Below are 19,550 nucleotides of genomic sequence, written 5' to 3'. Positions count from 1 at the left end.
GTATCCTAGACAGCATCACTTCCCATCCTCATAAAGAAAAGGCTTTGGCAGGCAGGGAACCTTCAGCCTTGTGTCATTCCCACTGGTGGCCATGGCATGTTGCTCTCAGCAGGCTTTGGGCACAGCTTTGGGGTGCTGTGAGGGAACATCGTGTGCATCTGTACACAGTGGACCCTATTCCTATGAGGCTGGGGGTGTGCAGATGTCACAGCCAAGCTGATTTTCCAACTAGTTGTGCTAAAAAGCTGTTTCTACTCTTTCTTCATCCTGTGGCTGGTCCCTGGCAGTGCTTTCCCTGCAGCTCATCGTACTGATGGTGAGCCAGGATGGAAACTCACAGTACTGCTAAAAAAAAAAACCAGAAAAGGGAAGATAAAAACTTCTTTCCTGTGCACACCCTCGAAGGGCTGCTGAAGTAAGCGAGGTCTGACATCTGTAGGGACTGCAGGGCCCTGAGGCTGTCTGTAGAAGTCACACTGCCGTGTTTTGCAAAGGTAACACAGTTGGCTCTGCCTGGGCTGGTGCAGCTCAACTTTGTTTGCAGTTTCCTTCTTCAGCATCCCCTCTTCCCAAGGCACCCCTGCTCCTTCTGGCACAGCCCACATTCTTTCCCTGGTGGAACATCTGCCAAGGACTCCGGCTTCCAGGATGGTCAGACTTTGTTTTGAACATGTGAATTTTGTGGGAAGAGAGAGGTGGGGAGTAGTAGGGTGGGGGAGGCAGTTACCATGAAAAATATCATGAGGAAAAACCAAACCAACCCCTCCCTTCCCCCATCTAAAATCCATCTAAAATTAGAAGTGCCGTTAACAATACATCAGTCTTTTGACTTTGTGTGTTTCTGGCACTCATGCTTGCAATGGTCAGGACTTTGTATAACAAAATATCCATGGATTTTTTGCAACATTCACATCTTGAATGTTTTGCCCTGTTGAATCAGAGATCTTTTTGCCTTAAAAGCACATAGAGAACTCTGTGTTTACGATCAGACTGTCAAAATGTCAAGGCTAATTACACTAGTGTGTTCCCAAGTGAATAAATGCATCTTCTAAAGAATATCCTGTTGAGATCAACAAAATAAGATATTGGCATGATCACTTGCAAACTACTTTAAGAAAAAATTATAATAAGAGGCAGGATCTAAATATTAGGAAATAGAGACGAAAGAAACATATTAGTTCACCTTATCCACTCTACATTGGTGCAAAATACAGTTTTTTTGTTCTGGTGCTGAGTGATTTCTTTTTTGGTCAGTCCAGTCCCAGGTGCTTGAAAAACTGGAGCCTCCAGTACTTAAAGGGCTACTTTCCCCCTCTTTTGTCCTATATTTCATTCTCTTCAGTTCTATTTTCGAGATAATAAATTTTGGCCAGACACTGGGATTCAGGTTTGTTTCCAAATCATCTGGATAATTTACATTCCATCTTTGAAAGTGACATGGGACCCAAGGAGTCCAAGCCTCACTAAAATGAGTATGACTTGGTTTCTGTGCAGACATAGTTTTTGAATGCTTGGGTCCCTCAGCCAAGCCGTGTTTCCTTTGTCCATGTTTAGATAGTTTAGAGTTTGATTTCTGTTGTGCCCTCTGCAGGGTGGAACTTTCTCACAGAATGACGCTTGAGATCTCCTCCAGGGCCTGCTTTGTACTGGAAGCATCCCTGCATCCAGGTGATGATTGTGTGCCTCTCAAAAGGAGGTTATGGAAGAACAGGAACATCCTATGGGGGCCTGCTAGATTTGAAAAGGCCCCTCATACGATGAGGATTTTGTCATGTTGGTGGAAGTTGAAATCTGTTGTACATAAGGCGACATTGTATTTAAATCATATTGGAAATGTACAAACAAAAGACAATATTTCCCCAGGTGTTTACAATATGTTTCTAAGCAGACACACTGGCTTGTGGTGACTAGATTCATTTTTAAGTCTTGGCTTGAGATTAGCAAAGTTTTTCAAGATTTCTTTAGTGGTAGTAGTGTACACAGATTTTTCATGATACATTTGACTAATTTTAATAAGCATCACATAAAATGTAAATAAAATATTTAAGTTTGAGTTATTTAGGTTTCAGTTACTGAGTTTCTAGTAACTTTTTCTTGATTTGGTGGCTTTTTTACTTTCGTTTTCTTATGTGCCTCTACCATTCTGTAGTGGTGAGCTTGTGTGGTATTAATGGCAATAAAACGTCCTCTGCAGTTTTGAAATTGTTCAAGGGGTTTTGGTGAATTAATTTTCTACTAACTCTGGTGCTAGTCAGGTGCCATCTGCCTTCCTGCCACCCGGGGAAAGCAAGGGGCCAGTGCCAGAGGACTGTGCCAGTGCCATGGGTGCCTGTCAAGTAACGCTCATTTAGCACATCCCAATCACATAGGACTGAGGCGGCAATACCCAGTCTTGTTTCTGCACAGCCTGGGCAGGTATCTGCTCCCTTGCAGAGTCCCACTTTATGTAATGGAGCTCCAGGTGGCAACAAAGCTCTGCACAAGGATGTTCATTTTGTGGCTCCTGCAGACTTTATGATACCATCGAGTGTGTCCCTTTCAGGGATGTCTAATAGGTAGCTGCAGTTCTGGAAAAAATGCAAGTCTATAAAATGAGCCAAAAATCTGTCTGTAAATAAAAGTATAAAACTTAGCATTTATGTAAATTGCTTACTACTGAATTAAAGTTTGGGATCTGACTCATTTTAGTAAAGATCTGGAGTTTGAAGGCAAATGCTTATCTGTAGAGGAAACAAAATCTTGTTACCTCACTTTCCTGAGTGAAATCCATTTACACAGTGTAGTCAGTTCTTATTCCCGCAGCATTTGGAGATCATCAGATAACCCTCTTGACCTGAAGAAGAGAGAGTGTCAAGGAAAAAAGCCATCGTTAATGACCTGGGTCAGCTAATTACAACAAGCGATTTCTGTTCCCTGATCACTCTTTGACCTCCATTATCCTTCCTAAGTGTTCTTTCGATCTTTAGCAAGGTCTCTTTCTTGCTCTACAGGCTGAATCTAGACCCATCCCCAACTACTGCTCATTGCAGGTTTTGCATCTCCACCCCACTCCTTGTCCCTGCCAGCTGCTTTCAGACATGGTTCATGTGCAGACAGAGGGGGAGTTAGTATGTACAGCAAAAAAACAAGAGAGGGATTTGTGACATAGAACAGAGGCTCCACCTATCCCTCTGTCCTGTATCCTAAACCGGAGTGGGAGTGTATAATTGAGGAGTAGATGTTGCAGCCAAAGGAGGAGGCAGCTGTGTGAACTGAGCATGTCATTCTGAAAAGAGGATGAAGTCAGAACAAACTACATGGTGACAGATGGCCTATGTCAGAAACCAGATGGCTCAGTGAGTCCCAGCACCCCTGTCATGAAATAGCAAGCAGAGGAGAAGCCTGCAATGCAGCCCAAAATGTTGTTACCCTCTTATATGAGGGCCACTCATGGCTTGTAAATGGTGTTAAACTTAGAATCCCAGTCTGTGATGCCTGATTCATAAGCCAGCAAGGGCTGCTTGCCGGAAGAGTTACAGATCTGAGCCCCGTCTTACTTATACAAATACATCTGTATGTGGCTCATCAGCTAACATGCCTCAGTGGCTTTCAGGCCAGCCTGCCTTAAAAGCTGTGCAGATCTACTTTATCGGATGTTAACACTCAGTTCAGGTCTTATCTAATTGATTGGATCTATAGATGAGCACTGCAGCTGCTTCAGGGTGTAGGATTATGAGCAACTGGCTGCTTGTTTACAAATGTGTGCGGTCTCTGTTGCCTTAAACAGCCATTCTTTCCCTCAGTGCTCCACTATGGAGCTGAGAGCTGTAATCAAGAGCCTGCTCTGACCCTGCAACAAGGCACTGTGGCTGCACCCTGCTTCAGGCACCCCTGCACTGACTCCTTACCCTTCCAATTTATGACGTGTGGAATCACTATAATATCAAAATTAACAAATGTGTTTTGCAACTCCTATTATGTCTGCATTTGTGAAGTCTTACCTCTTCCTGTCTTGGAGGTAATAAGAACCATCCAAGACTTGGAAAACTTAAAACATGAACTGAGAATGATGTGAAGAAAAGCAGATTTATAGCTAAAATGTCCCACAAATCCAAACCCCATCTGGTTGGTGCACTGTCCTGGGAAAGGATTTCAAAGTGGTTCTGAAATGCTAATCTAGCACTGAAATTCTGACCTACTGTTGTAAGTTTATTAAGAGATGTTTTGTACATATGTGAATACATGAAATCTTGCTGGGAGGGAAAACTTGCTTGTGTATTTTGTACATGGGACTTGTATTTTTCAAATTAAAAAGCTTAAAGTTCTGTTGGTCATTAGGGCAATATAGTGTCCTAATATGTAAGTACATGCCCCTTCTAACAGTGCAGTAAGTGATGCCACTAACTTGTCAGCAAATTAAATATAAAGACAGTACAGTATAGACTAAATAGCTGGCACTTAGATTAAGTGGAGAGGTTTCCCCTTTCTCATTAAATCCAGCACCATAATTATAGTGATTAAGAACATTAAAGCTTGAAAGAATAGCCAGTTTCTTTTCAGGAGAGGCTGTATTTGGGAGGAAACTATGGATCAGAATTCCTGTGTTGCATCTGTTGGACCACGGAAATGTGTGCCAAGGGCCCCTTTCTTGTCTAGGAGCACTTGAGTTCAGTGTGCATCTTCTGCATCTCTCATCTCAGACACTGAGTGTGTTTGAAATACAATGCCATTATTTCTGATACATCTGTATTAAATGTGCAAAACTCAAATGTTCATATTTAAAACATTTGCAGGTCTGGTTTAGTAATCGTCGTGCCAGATGGAGGAAACAGGCAGGAGCCAACCAACTGATGGCTTTCAACCATCTGATCCCTGGAGGATTCCCACCCAGTGCCATGCCAACTTTGCCAACATACCAGCTCTCTGAGCCCTCCTACCAACCCACCTCCATACCGCAAGGTACAGTAGCCCACAGGTACTTGGTTAAAACAGTGTTATTGGGGGGTTTCCTGTGCTTATCTGTTGTAGAAATATTTTCTTTTCTAATGTGTTGGCTAATTTAGGGTCTGACTCAGGGATGACCCTGCAAGCCTGCTTATTTTAAGCGCATAAGAACTCAGATTTGTTTTGCTGCAAGAAAGGGGTGGTTCCATGTGAAGGGTGCTCTCCAGAGAAATAATCACCTCCTGCCCAGCAGTCACGCAGCTTTGGTAAAGTGATGTACACTCATCCCTGTCCTGCCCCTGCAATGGCCTGCTTTGCTGGAAGTGTCTGGTGTGGTGTAGAAGGAGGCAGGTGCACTCTGTCCTCATTGTGACTACCAGTGATGAAGCATTGGAACTTCTGTAAATGCTCTGAATATTTACCTGGCAGTGGGAAAAAGCAGCTATTCAGACAAATACTCTGAATATTTACCTGGCAGTGGGAAAAAGCAGCTATTCAGACCACCTTGTTTCACATCAGACAGTAGCCAGTCTCAGTAGGGTAAAAATTTTTCTTAATGTTATCAGAAATTCTGTGAACTTTGATGGATTTGAATAGGAGGGAACAGACCCTCAAATCCAGGCTTTGTTAGATTTTACTATTAAATAAAAACCTTATGGGTGAGATTTTATAAAATAAGTTATGTGCTCTTATTGCTTCCTTCTTGAGATTTGGATGCTAACTCTTGGTATATGTTCCAGTTGAGGGAATTTTTCAAAGCCCAGGGCTTCTCCCATCCATTCCTAGGCTTGATACAAACCGTGGTGGGATTTATGAGCTATGGCCAGGAGGGGAAAGCCCGTTACCAGTCTTATAAGTAAATAAATATTTTCCTTTGTTTTTATATATAGACATATATAAAAAATATTGCTGACAGTATGTGCTCACTAAGGGTTGTCCGAAAACCGCATGTCTGTTGTTACGATATTTACAGTCTGTTTAAGATTTTTTGTGTAAACTCATAGGCCAGTTAAATATCCAGCAATATTATAGATGTACTTTTCTACTTAACAAGTATTTAGATGCAGGTTCTGATGCAGTTCTCTTAAGCTGAACTTCACATAATGAACTTATTATGCCAGAAATAAAGGAGGAAAACATATCAACATGTTTCTTCTGCTTCCAGCCGTGTCCGATCCAAGCAGTACCGTCCACAGACCTCAGCCTCTCCCTCCAAGCACTGTACACCAAAGCAGCCTCCCTTCGAACCCAGAGAGCAGCTCTGCCTATTGCCTCCCCAGTACCAGGCATGGATTTTCCAGCTATACAGACAGCTTTGTGCCTCCATCCGGGCCCTCCAATCCCATGAACCCTGCCATTGGCAATGGCCTCTCACCTCAGGTCAGTCCTGTGTTTTCAGACAGAGGATTTGCTGTATACCAGAACCAAAGAGTCTATTCCCTCAGGCCACAGTATAATGAATTGCCAAATTTAAACCATAATGTATTCTTTATATAAGCCACATGATTTCAGTTTGCTAGTTTCCTTTTTTTTTTTTTTAAATTTTTTTTCTCCTCTTACTGGCTGAATCAAGAGTCATAGCTTATATTTAATTTCAACTGATTTATAACGGAATCATGCAGACTTCATGTTTGCATTCAGTTTTCAAGCATTTGTAATGTACTGCTGTACTCCTGAAGATCCGTGGCTAGGCACAGAAAATAGATCTTGTACTTTTTCTGTGAATAAAATATCTCTTTAAAATAACCTCATCAAGGTTTTACCAAGTGGTCCAGGAAAATTATGGGCAAGTGGTATGAGGAGAGTTCCAAGGACTGAGAAATGTGTATTGAGATGAGCTATAATCGAGTTATAAATACATAAATTAGGAGTATTACTGGTCTTTGGCAATATATCAATGCATGAATACTATAATTGTTTTTCTAATTTGCATGAGCTCTTTTGAGGAAATCATGTTAATAAATTGCCTTGATAATTGAGTGTCAAAAGATTGGTTAAATTTTCCTACACATGGCATCTGTCTGAAGCTGACATTATTAGTTAAAGCTTGAATAGACGGTAGTTTATTTTATTAGCAAGGGCTTTGCTCAGGTGCTTGGAAAGAGATGTCCACTAAATTCTGAGGAGTCACAAAGAGGATGCAATCTATAATTACAATCAGGAATCTCTTCAGGGCTGAAAGTGAGAGTTTTAATGGCTTTATCTGCTTTCTACCCTTTTTTCCTCTCAGTGGTTAGAAAAACAGAGAGAAGCTCAGAATGACACAAATGAAAAGTGAAAAGACAATTATACTCAATTACACACTAATCACTGACTATCACCACTGCCTAAGCAGGGAGAGGGCATTCTAATAGGCAGAAAATGAGATTTTAATGGCACAAAGGGTGGCCAAAATAACGACTCATATATCTTTGCCTCCTTCGTTTTCTTCAACTTGTGGTTTACATCTCGGGAGTGCAGTTCCTGGTTCCTGTGCAACGGTGATAACTCTGTGCAGCTGAAAAGTTCAAAGGCACTGGAGTTGAAAAGAATGAATAACAAAGGCAATGAAATAAACATTTTTGCCCAAAGGCAAAAGTTCATAAACCCTTTTTTGTAATGGTAAATGTAATTAAGATTCACAGATTCCTATAGCATAAAGTGGGGTACAAAACTTTATGGCTTGAAACCTCAGGAAAAAAATACCAACAGAAAAACAAACGGATGTACTTCCAGCAAGACTTGAATAGATTTTGTTTGAAAGAATTCTGATTTCTAGATGCAAATTGCAACAAAATCCATGACATTATATTAGTTGCTTCTTTTTTTTTTTTTAATGGCTATTTTCATAGTGTACAAGGCTTCCACATTTTTGAAATAATTATCTATCTGGTTTCCAATGTTAATACATAAAGAGTAGTTGTTAGTGTCAATTTAAATGCGTGTTGGTTCTGGCTATGGAAAATGTGATCTTTTTTTTTCCCCTTTCACAAGGCTTTTATTGTCTGTGACAGAGAAGTGGAGCACAACAGCAAAGAAATCTTGTGATGGCTGGGCAAAATGGGACAAAAATGTGAGGCCAGGTTTCCTCCAGCCAAAGTCTTGCTGATTTGAGGTTTGATGTAGTCAAAAGGAGATTCTGTGCTTTTTTACACCCAGCCCTGTCTTTACACTGTGAGACTTCTGTTGTTTTTATGGTTTTTTTCCCTTAGACTTTTGAAACCTTTCTCTGACCCGGTGTTTAGCACTTCTGGCCATGTACAGCAGCTCTACCAACAGGTTTAGGGGGATGCTGATCCCTCTAAAGCTGACATTGTGCTTTCATTGCTCAGTGCATAGAGATTACTTACATCCATTTAGATTTGGAACAACTTCTTGGTAACTGAATGATTACCTTCAACAGCTGTTAAAAATCTATCTTCCCATCAAAAGAACAAATGAAAAACCCAGACCTAAATTCATGTGGTGTTACCAACAGCTCCTCTGTATCAGTTCTGGTGCCTGAACAGTGAGTTAGAGACCTGTATAAAATGTAGAGATGTATAAAGTGACACACTCAGACTTTGTGTTTATATAAGGGAATGATACAGCCTCAGACGTGTAAATTATGTGCAACAAATTGTGGGACTGTAGTAAACCAGTGAAACTCCTGTTGCCCAAAGGAGCCTCAGCTGCTGGGCATGTTAGTGTGTGAAATGTCCCTTAGCTGTGGGGTGTGTCACTGTGCATCTCCTCTCCATGCTTCCTCAGGGCTGTTCCTGAGGTGCTGAAAGAGAGGCTGAGGTAAGGGAAAGTCAAAAGCCAGCTCTGCATTTGGGGTTTCATGAAAAAGGGAAACAAGAGTTTTCCTGCTGAGTGGGCACATTGCACTGCCCTGCCTGTGTGCATGGAATATAGATGAGAAAGAAAGAGGGTCTATTTACTGGCCAGTGCATTTTTGACCACAATAAATCTGGGTGTGTGAGCAATTAACATAATGTTTCCACCCATCCGTGTGTCTCTTGCTGGCAAGTGCTCCTGACAAACTGAGTCTAAAGCTGAATTTGCAGTGACTGTAGTGGGGAGGGGCAAGGGGGGTTTTGTCTGAAGCCCAGATAATATTTTGTGATTTAAAAAAAAACACCCCTAGAACATGCAGAACAAAATCTAATACTAAGATTCACAGGATCATGTTCTTACCAGACTTAAATCTCTTTCTCCCCCTTGACATCAATTTATTGCAAATTAGGGTCTGACACAGACCCCAGGGAAGCGTTATTTTTTATGTAGAATGGTTCCAGTGTAACTTTTTTCTTGAATATGATGAACAAATATGGTATTTAAGGCAAGCACTGGTGGAGGCAGAGGTCAATCAGAGACACCTAGGGTGATGTAATTTTATTTTTATTGCATTAGCCTTGAATTTGGGGGTGAGAGGGGATGGTATTTCTCAGTTCTAGGAAGCAGAATGCTCCATTACATATCTGTCTTGCAAGCTGGGTATTAAAATGTTGTTGACCTTGTTTAAAAATCAAAGAGAGCAGAAAGAGTTCCACCTTGTTTAATACTTGGTACTTTTTAACATCAAGACAAAATCTGCAGATATCCTTCAGATGACTGGTTGTTCTCCTCGCTCATCTGGTTTATTCATTAGTACCTGGATGTGGTGAGAGAACCTCTGTCTTGCAGGCATGCAATGGGTTGACTTTTGCTGGAAAGAGTCAAGGATTAATGTCTTGGGGAGCTTGCAGCCTGGAGTGTCTTTGTTTGTATTTCATGAAAAAGCAACTCAACTGCAAGCATGCCATCTCAGCCAGAGCTCTTTAAATATAATGTCAGAAAAGAGATTATTAGTGTGTAATGTATGTAAATTGCATATTTTTATGTTTTCTATGCCTATTATGCAGCTTCTTGCCTCTCATGCATACATTTATGGGAATATTGTATTTCCTTTTCAAATTAGGTTTTAGTTGCTCAGTGCACTTTCTTTTAACAAATGTTTATTAACTCAGAATTATGAGGGGGTAGCATATCTGGATGTTAATACATGTATACAGGATTTAGGCATTCTTTTGGATTGGCATGGCACTTTATGATTAGTGGCCATCGCTGGCTTTTTGATGTGAAGCAGAACAGTGACTGCAGAAACACTTGTCTCACAACTGCAGGTGCATGGTCTTAGTAAAGAGAAGATTGTTTTAAAGACAGGATATCAATATTTTGAACTGCTTCATTTAAGATAAGGGAAAAGGCTTTTCCGGTGTACATCGGCATCCCCTGACCTCATCATGTGCTTCTTATTACTGTCAGAGCAGCAGAGTTTGCCCTACACCAGGTCAGGCAGTTCGCTGGTTTGGAGAGTGCTGTTCAAGCTCCTGTGGATTCAGGTGGAGCAGCAGTACTCTGCTTGGATTGCTGCCCATGAGGCCATGTGCTTCCTGTATTTAACCTGTAGGATATTTAACCTGTAGGATAATCCAGGCTTAAACAGTACTGCAGTGTTAAGGTTTTAATGGGAAAAGAACAAATGTGTGTAACTTGTCTCCTGCTAGGCATATTTTTTTTTCCTCCATGCCCTCTAGAAAACTTCTCAGATCTACCCTTTCCTCTTCCTTACTTTCTCCCCCTCTAATTGAATCAAACCCATAGCTTTAAAGGCTGCACTTTTAAAATGGGAAGTGGATTGACTATTGAATGGGCTGTGTAGGAGATCATAACAGTCTTTAACAAAGTTTGCAGTTTCATGCCATTACCTGGAGCTCAGGAATAATCTTGATAAGAAAATCCCAAACTTTTCCGTGAACAGTAGTAAAGATGCAAGCTGTTTCCAGGTTTCTTTCTTCTACTGTCAAAACATTTCACTGTCTGAGTTTAAGAGTTACCCTGTAACTCCTTTTGGTGAGATAGATCTTAGGCAATGGGCTTCTCTTAAGTCTTTGAAAGGACTTGGTTTTCATTAACCTGAAGTATGGAACTGATGGCAGCTGTCAAATCAGTTAGATATGTTCATATAGTCTTGTTAACTCTGTTTTTAAGGGAGGCACAGGAACCGAGGGCTAAAAACTTACATTCCCTCATTAAAAGGCACAAGAGCAATGAAAAAAAGCAACTATTAATTTATTATACTTTTCCCTATATCTTCTGTTGTATTACTTTGAACTGGTTGCCCACAGAAACATTTCATTTGGGTTCCAGTCCCGCAACAATGTTCTGCTCATGATCATTTGAGAACTCTTCACTTAATGACCCAAGAACATGAGACAGGGCATGGATTTCTTTGTGAGTAAGAAAGTTAATTCACATGATATAATTTTCATGAATACAAGTTTTTGTTCCTTTTTAAAAATTATTTAAAAACAGAAGTTCTGTCAATGGGGTTCATTATTTTTTGCTTCTGTGAGTAAAATAGATGAGATTCAATAGTTTTGTAATTGTTACTGTGTAAAAATAACATGGGTTTTTTTGGGTTAAATATGCAAATATTTTATTTAAAATATTCTATATTTTATATAAATATACATTTATAGATAATATAACATATGTAATAAATACATTAATATAGCAGAAACAATAAACAGGTGACTGTCCATTTTTGAATGTCCACTTTAACTTTTCTCTTTTGGTTTGTTTTGCTTTCAGGCATAATAAATCCATATATCCTGGTTGTTGAGGGAAGGTGTGTGAGAGCTGAGCGAGTGACAGCTGGGCTGGTGTTCATAATGGCTAGAATCCTTCTTTTGTGTTTAGGGCTGAATAGAAAGTAGGAGGAGAGTTCACAGGCAAAGAGCAACCTAATCCCAAATTTAGGCTTTTTATGAATTATTTTAAGTAATATTGCCATAGCTGAGCATGTAAAGTCATGAGACTCCAATCTCTGAGGCTGCCTGAATAAGTTGTGAGATGTTTAATTTTATAGATAAAAATTCATATAAATTATGCATTCATCTTTGAGCTTTGTTTTACCTTTTCAGTCATCTTTGGTTGGTTTTCATACAACCAGGGGCTCAAGAATTCACTGATCTTAGAATTATTTTGGTGATGTTACCAAGTTCTGGGACTCTGTGATGTAGCATTTTAAAAAAGACATGAATTTTGTGGCAGATTGTAATAATGTTTTGAAAATTGGTAATCCTCTGTAGGTAAAAATATATTTTGCGAAAGAATCAAGTTATTTCTTAATTATCCTAAATGTGCACCATGCACCTTCTCTAATTCCAGCGTAGGCACCTGGTGGTGGGAAATCATTATGAGGTCTCATTTGATATGAGCATGCAGAGGGTCAGATCATCCAAGTCCAAAGTCAGTACATTTGCTCTTATTTTCATCAACCAAGTATGTGGTTGCCAGCTCTTGCCATTTGCCAAAAAGTGCTTTCTGTTAGGTTTCTTATATTCTATAGAAATATTCATGTATATAACATGAATCAGCAACAGGGTTCTAGGATCCTATAAGTATAGATCCATGTAGCTAACTAACTTAAATTAATCCTCTAAAATCTCTCATTATAGTGCATGATAACAATCCCTTTTGTGTTCTTTCTTGTGCAATATTTTGTTTTTTGAGAGATTTCTCTACAGTGAAGACAGTTAACAGCAGGTAATGCCATTCATCTCGGAAGGAGTCTGAAATTTTCAGTGTTAGTGATGAATGAGGGTATCTGACCCACATCTGTTTTACATTAGAATGGAACATTGCCCTGACATCGTTAGGAGCATTTGTCAAGATTCCCTGGACAGAGCTTCTGTAAATTACATGCTGCAAATGTGTCAGGGTCAGATAAGAGGATATCATTTACTGTGCTAAAGTTTACTCATGATTCTGTCAGTTCAACTTAATATGTTAACTGCCAACTATTTTCCTTGAGCTGTTTCATTGAATCTTTCATTCACAGGAGGGGAAAAATAGTATCACTGTACCCAAAAAATATTGCAGATGTTCTTTTCTCATAAATCATATTAATTGCAGACATGGTCGCAAAGCATACTAAACACAGGCATGCGTAAATGAATTAAAACATATGAGAATTTTATTGTGCCTATGGAGGGTCCTACATCCTAAAATAACAACCACGTTAACAGGCAGAATGTTTCATTTCAATAAAATAAGCTTTTTTTTGTAGTTTAATGGCCTTTATTTTGGTGATAATAGAAGCATTGTCTAACAGCTGATAATGGATCAGACATTGTGTACGTGTCTTTAAGGCTTTCATCACTCAAATTTTCTTTCTTGATCATATACTCAGCTGGTGATTCTGTGCTGGTTCCACCAGCAAGGGACTTGTCCTAATGAATATTTTGGACTGCTTCAGATGTGTTCTCTGAAAACTTTTCTGTAGAATTTGGTTGTTGCAGTCCACTCTGTTCTGTTTACTCATTCCTAATTTCACCTTTGTTTTGTAATAGAATAATTTTATTAATTACATGTATTGTATTTTATTATATATATAAGGGCTGTGCATCACTATTCCTGTGTGTTTTGTAAAAGGTGAGAACAAAATATATGTAGCCAGAAAACGTAAATCTGATTTTTTTTTTTGCATTTATAGGAATTGTACTCTAAAATAAATAGTGTCATTACTGCATTATTTTAATTCTAGGTGTTAGCTCAGCCCTTGGATTCTAGGTCAGTGAGGCTGACAATTACTAATTTAGCTTTCCCAAAGTGATTTAGAAGGAAGTACATATTTTCCATGGATTTGGAAATTTGAATGGTATAGAGATTGAATAAATTTATTTTCTACCTTAATTACTATAAAGCAATCATATCTGTTTGCTTCCTTAGAACTGCACTGCCTCATGCCCGCAGAAGATCTGAGCTGCAAAATGCAGATCCTTTCGTGTCTCCTGTGCACCACTAAGCTGAGGGTGCTGAGCATCTTGCAGCCATGGCCCATTAATGGATTTCTAATTGATTAGGTGAAAGTTAGCCATGCCCTTCCTGTAACTCCTTGTATGGGTGAGAAGGTCATGGCACATACCGTAGCAAAGACTCCTGCCCTGAGGCTATGTCCCTTAGAGCTTTCAAAACAGACATGACCAAAAATCTAATTATTTAGATACTAATCAACTACAGGATGATTCTGAAGGTGTCTGAGGAAGATATTTCTGAGAAGTTGGTTACTGTTCAGACTTCAGTTTTCTCCAGCTCAGAGACAGACTGCTGTGTCAGTTCTGCTCCAGAATATCTAAGTGCACAACCACTAAATAAAATGGTGCCTAAAGACTTGTATTATTTTTTAATTTAAAAAATTTAAAGTAAATCTCACCATATGCTAATTCTAGTTTGTCAAAGAGAAGAAATCTCCATCCAAATAGAGTTGCTACTGATGCTTGAGTGGTGTTTGAGAGTCTGTCTGGATCCAGGTTTAAATTTCAAAACAAATGTCTAATTTTAAAATATCTTCCAATCCAAAAGTTTTTGAGTTCATTGTTTCTGCTGGCAAAGTCCAAATAATTTTGTCTTGGGTTTTATTCTATTGAAAATGTTAAATGAAAAAAAACTCTAGTTGAAATACACGGCTGGTAAAATAGTTATTTACCCAAATTAGCAATTGGTCCTAAAAGTGCTGGCAGAGACAGGGTGTGAGAGCCCTGAGGCAGAGAAGAGTTACTCTGTGACAAGCCCAGCCCTTCTCCCTGCTCTTGAACTTGGAACAGAACATGGGGAAGTCCTGTAAATATTGGTATCACACTGGCCCTACACAGGAAAGGAAAGGGTTGTGCACTTGAGATTTCTGATAAACCCCTGCACGTTTTAAACTGTAGTCAAAACCATGATACTCCTGCCAAGGTAAATATTTCCCAAAGTAGTAATTTTCAATGTAAATGTTTACGTTATCCCATGGTTTTTTTTTTTTTTTTTTTGTTTGTTTGGTTGGTTGTTTTTTTTTTTGGGGGGGGTTTTTTTTATTTTGGTGTCTCTTTCTCTTCTTTCAACTCTATTAGTGTTAATTTCAAAGGATAAGAATTAATATAATGTGAATGAACACAGGTTCTTATACTGTGTTCTGCTGATGCACTGTCTGGTCATTCAGCACGCTACATTTTTGGACCATATTGAATTCCAAAGTTATAAGAAAAGTATTTGGAATTTCTGAAACAGAAAATAATAGAAATTTTAATAGTTTTCAGAAACCAATTTTTAGAACAAAAACTTGAGAGCTCGGTGATTTCAACTTTTGGGGGAGTTTTGGCACAAAACGCTATGCAGATAACATGATTTTTTGATCTGTGGTGATTTCAGAGTTGTTTATTACTAACCCCAAGTTCTTTTAACAGGTTTTGGGCATTGAATATATTTGTTGAATTAAACAGCAAGTATCTTACATCCTGAATCCAAATTAATCTTGTTTTTATAACTTAAAAGTTGTAAGATTTCAGTATCTGAATGAGGTCTTTGCATATATTTTGGAATTTCTTTTTGCATGAATGCTTCAGTTTGTGAAACATTCAGCAAATACCACCCACTGATTAAACTCATGTTTTTCAGCTTAGTGAATCAGAAGTGAACATTCCACTGCTGTATGTAGTAACTGAACTTCTTTCTCAGAATTTTGTTTTTCAGTGAGGTGTCTTGGGTGCATTTGATGCAAACATATTTTGTGTTCTCAATACAGGTATCTGGGTTTCGCTTTTTGAGCTACTCTGTTTCTACCTCTTGCTCTTTTCCTAATCAGACACGTAAAATTTGGATAGGTCTTCTTTCCCACTTAAATCATGATCCCTGGATCTTGTTTCATGTATTTATTAAAAAAACCCAAACCAACAAAAAACCAAACAACTCAGAGCTGGGAACACAAGCTCCCTGCAATACCTTTTCATTTGTCATGGAAAATAAGTACAATTCCAGGAGGAACATCAGAACTTTAGGAAACAGATATGTTCTGATGAGGTTTAATTTAGTCTTTAAAAAATGGACTCAAATTTTAAAAAATTCTCTTTAGTTTATGGCAAGAATTTCTGCAAAACAAAATAATTATCAAATAGCACATGTCAGATAATTGTAATGCCTTTTTGGAGCAAGAACAGCCTGTAAACTATCACAATATGCAGCTTTGGCAGAAGCTGTATGTCACCCATCCGTTAGAAGCTGCAGAATGTTTGTCAGGCTCTGAAGTGCAAAATTGAAGTGCAATTTATTCCAGGAAAAGTAAGCAAATCTCAGTCATACATTTATTTTCAAAGTGTGCTATAGCAGTGTGCCAGGAAAGGAAATGTTCACCAACCTGTAGTGGGAGGGATTTTTGAACAAGGAATTTTCACTGTAGTTTTGTGCTTGAAAATGCAGATGCTTTTGAAATTTTTTCTTGCTCTTCTACTGGAAATTATGGCCTAGAGGGCTGGGCTTTTATAGGGACAACCATGTATTTTCCAGTAAACTCTTCAGCTACTGATTTCGTAACTGTCCCTGTAGAAGTAGCTTAACAAGGGAGTCACAGCTGACTTGAAGTCGCTCTGGAATGCCTGACCCTTTCTGTTGTGTCCTTTAACTCAGATGGTGGAATCGATAACTGGTGTTACGACCAGCACTTCACTCATGCACATTCATTTCTTTACAGCACACAGGGCATGCAGCAGGAGGGGGTACAGCTGCTCTGCCCCTTTCCCAGCACCCAGAACATCAGGATTATATGGGGTTCTTTGTTCCATCAGTAGTGCTACTGGGATCTGCTCCAAACCGACTTCAGTGTAATGAGTGCTGATCTTGGAGAAGAAAATTGTGTGAGCTTTTTCACAGCATTTTAATGTTTGGAGATCATGCAGGACAGCATGGTTAGACAGCCATTACTTGCTTTTTGTTGTCTTATAACTTAGCCCTCAAGGAATAAACATCTGGAGAACTCCCAGCTGGGGCTGGGATCAGGCACTCTAAGACTATAAAAGTTTTAAAAAAATATTTTTCCTTATTTGCCCCAATATCAGTTCTTATTGCTTGTTAGACATCAGATTTTATTTTGGTGAATGATGCAACCAAATTCTACTTCCTCTTGGGATTAGCTACTCAAAGCACAGGTCAAATACCAAGTCTACCTGGTTTAGGAAATCAAATTATAGATTTGAGAACTTCTGTGGTTCTGTAAGCAATGCAGTTCTTTGTTTATTTTAACTCTTTCTATTATTCTACCTCTTAGGTAATGGGGCTCTTGACTAACCACGGTGGTGTGCCTCACCAGCCGCAAACTGATTATGCCCTGTCCCCTCTAACTGGGGGCCTGGAGCCCACCACCACAGTGTCAGCCAGCTGCAGCCAGAGGTTAGATCACATGAAGAGCTTAGACAGCCTGCCTACATCCCAGTCCTACTGCCCGCCGACTTACAGCACCACGGGATACAGCATGGACCCCGTCACGGGCTACCAGTACGGCCAGTACGGACAAAGTGAGTACTGGCACATTTGCAGTGGGAAGGGCAACACTGTGCCCAGGTACCAACAGCCTGTGCTTTCTGTCTGTAGGGAAGGGAGTTCTGAGCACAGATCCTAATGGCTCACTGCTACTTGTCCCCAAAGCCGTGCACTGGTGAGATAGCTGATTGTTCAAGCAGGATTTCTGCTGCATAATTATTTTCTTAAGTGATGTCAACAACATCTTGATGTTATTAATTGTTGAGACATGAAACCTGATTGCCATTAGGTAAAACATAAGGGTTGTCCAAAATGAAATAACCGCTGGCATTCCACTATTAGAAACACATGTTCTTAATGAGGTCAGCTCAAGAATCATTACAGTATATAATCCCAGATACATAGAGTTTTGTCAAACTTGTCCTAGGAATAAAAATATTAGTCCCTTTCCTTTGATATATCAGTATTAAATATGACAGTGTCAACCTGTAGTTGGCATGGCCCCATGCTGTGAGGTTGTCACAGCATGACTTAAAAAGCTTCTTTTGCTTTTTTGCAGGTGCCTTTCATTATCTGAAGCCAGATATTGCATAAATGAACTGTCCACTTCAAGTTAAAGCTGGTCTTGTTTTCCGGTCTCACTCCAAGGCTTGGATAAGAGGGATCTTCTCAACACACTGCAGCCTAAACTGGGGCAGTCCCACTGAGAGAAAAAAGCTTGTTATGTTCTCTCCAGTCATAGCTTTTAGTAGACTTTTGAAGGCTGGACAAAGCTGTACAGAAGACAAAGGCCAAAAGCAATAATGAATAAATGTGACATGCTTCATTATGAGTGGGTATACAAAACAGAGCACTATTTAACATCACAGCCTGGCAAACATTCCATTTTTTTGTTGTTGTTGAAATTAATGTGCATTGATTGGGACAAATGGAACATTTTGAAACTAAACTTAGAGCAGTTGAGCTCTGCGTACTCTGACTCATCTGACATCCAGTGCTGACTTTAGTCTAACTTTAAAACAGCTCAGTTTCTGAAGCAAGTTTGGGAGAACCTCTCACTGTACACACTGGAAATTGCCATCAAGAGGAAACATCACAGTCCATAGGAAGCTGGATAAGTGCGAAAGACTTCCTGAGCAACTCATTGGTTGCTTGCCATGCTTTTGTAATCACCTTGTCAATAAATGTCACTCACAGGTTTTGCTTTACCAAGAGAGGAAATCTTGTGTAACATGACACCCAGATTTTACCTTTTCGTATGTGTTTTCCCAGTGTGTTTTACCTTTTTAAACAAACATGGGAGACAAAAACCCCACCAACAACGCGACTGATTTTTCACAACTGCCTAGCAATGTGCAATACTGTGTACCTCACACAAACTTTGGGATCATCCAAAGTCATAGATATAGAATCAGAACTATATTTTTGCAGGTACTTTTATTTTTGCAGTGCATAATTCCTGATGATAAAATACAGAATTGTTGCAGTCTGCTGGGTTACTGAAGTCCAGCTTGCTAATCATGATTTAAAGGTCATCTTCAGGAAACAATACGAAGAAATGATCACGTTTACGTTTTTTTTTAGTGATGTACAGGACATAGACAGAGATGGACCTGTATTTGACAGATTTGTTTAAATTATACAGCGATATCCAATATAGAAAGTATAATTATAGGAACCAAGGTTTACAAGAAGTTTGCATCGTGACATTTTAGAATGTCAATAAATTTGTGTTTTGTGATGTTGAGAGGAAGAGGATGATGGAAGGTGGGATTATTTATTTCTCTCTATTCTTGGAACAAAGAGGGAGGCAGAACACAAATACATTCCTTTTAGCATTAAGGACTATGAAGTAGTGAGTTAGACTAGGTTCAGTACAGAGGTTAGTTCACACAATGGTCTTAAGGGTGATGGAAAAATGAAATATTATCTTTGTGTTGCAGCCTCTACAACATGTGTTGTAAAAAAAAGAAAAACCCAAACAAAAAAAAAACCAACAAAAAAAGAAAACAAAAAAACAAATGTCTTTCATGTAAAAAGTTCAGTAAATATTTACTATTTATAATGAATAAACATTATGAAGACTTGCAAAGCACTGATGATTTTGTCCTAAAATGTAGTATTGTGCTAAATACATTGATACATTTTAATCTGAATATCATGAAGAAATAAACCATGTTATCTTCGATGCAAACTGTATTCATTATATGAGTGTATTGTGCACGCATCCTGGGCCGTGGGAACATTGGGCAGCCTCTGTGACCAGGTACTGCCTGTGTGCCATGTGGAACTCTGTGTGTGTGTGAGATAGTAAACCATGCATTTTC

At 39.2% G+C, this 19,550-nt stretch overlaps 1 protein-coding gene across 4 annotated transcripts in view; it reads left to right on the top strand.

The window, feature by feature from the left end:
• PAX3 (paired box 3) overlaps window positions 1-19,205 on the top strand; it is a 74,772-nt gene extending 55,567 nt beyond the window's left edge. For all 4 annotated transcript variants that reach the window (XM_048314974.1, XM_048314973.1, XM_048314972.1 and 1 more), the window contains exons 6-9: window positions 4,773-4,938; window positions 6,089-6,303; window positions 17,012-17,258; window positions 17,783-19,205. In XM_048314974.1, coding sequence (XP_048170931.1) covers window positions 4,773-4,938; window positions 6,089-6,303; window positions 17,012-17,258; window positions 17,783-17,817 — 663 coding nt within the window. In that variant the 3' untranslated portion in view covers window positions 17,818-19,205. The remainder of the gene's footprint in view (window positions 1-4,772; window positions 4,939-6,088; window positions 6,304-17,011; window positions 17,259-17,782) is intronic.
• The last annotated feature ends 345 nt before the right edge of the window (window positions 19,206-19,550 follow it).

Source organism: Corvus hawaiiensis, chromosome 10 (assembly GCF_020740725.1).
Source record: "Corvus hawaiiensis isolate bCorHaw1 chromosome 10, bCorHaw1.pri.cur, whole genome shotgun sequence".
Lineage (NCBI taxonomy): Eukaryota > Metazoa > Chordata > Aves > Passeriformes > Corvidae > Corvus > Corvus hawaiiensis.
Note: the sequence above shows the minus strand (reverse complement) of the source record. Positions and strands in the feature narration are given on the sequence as shown.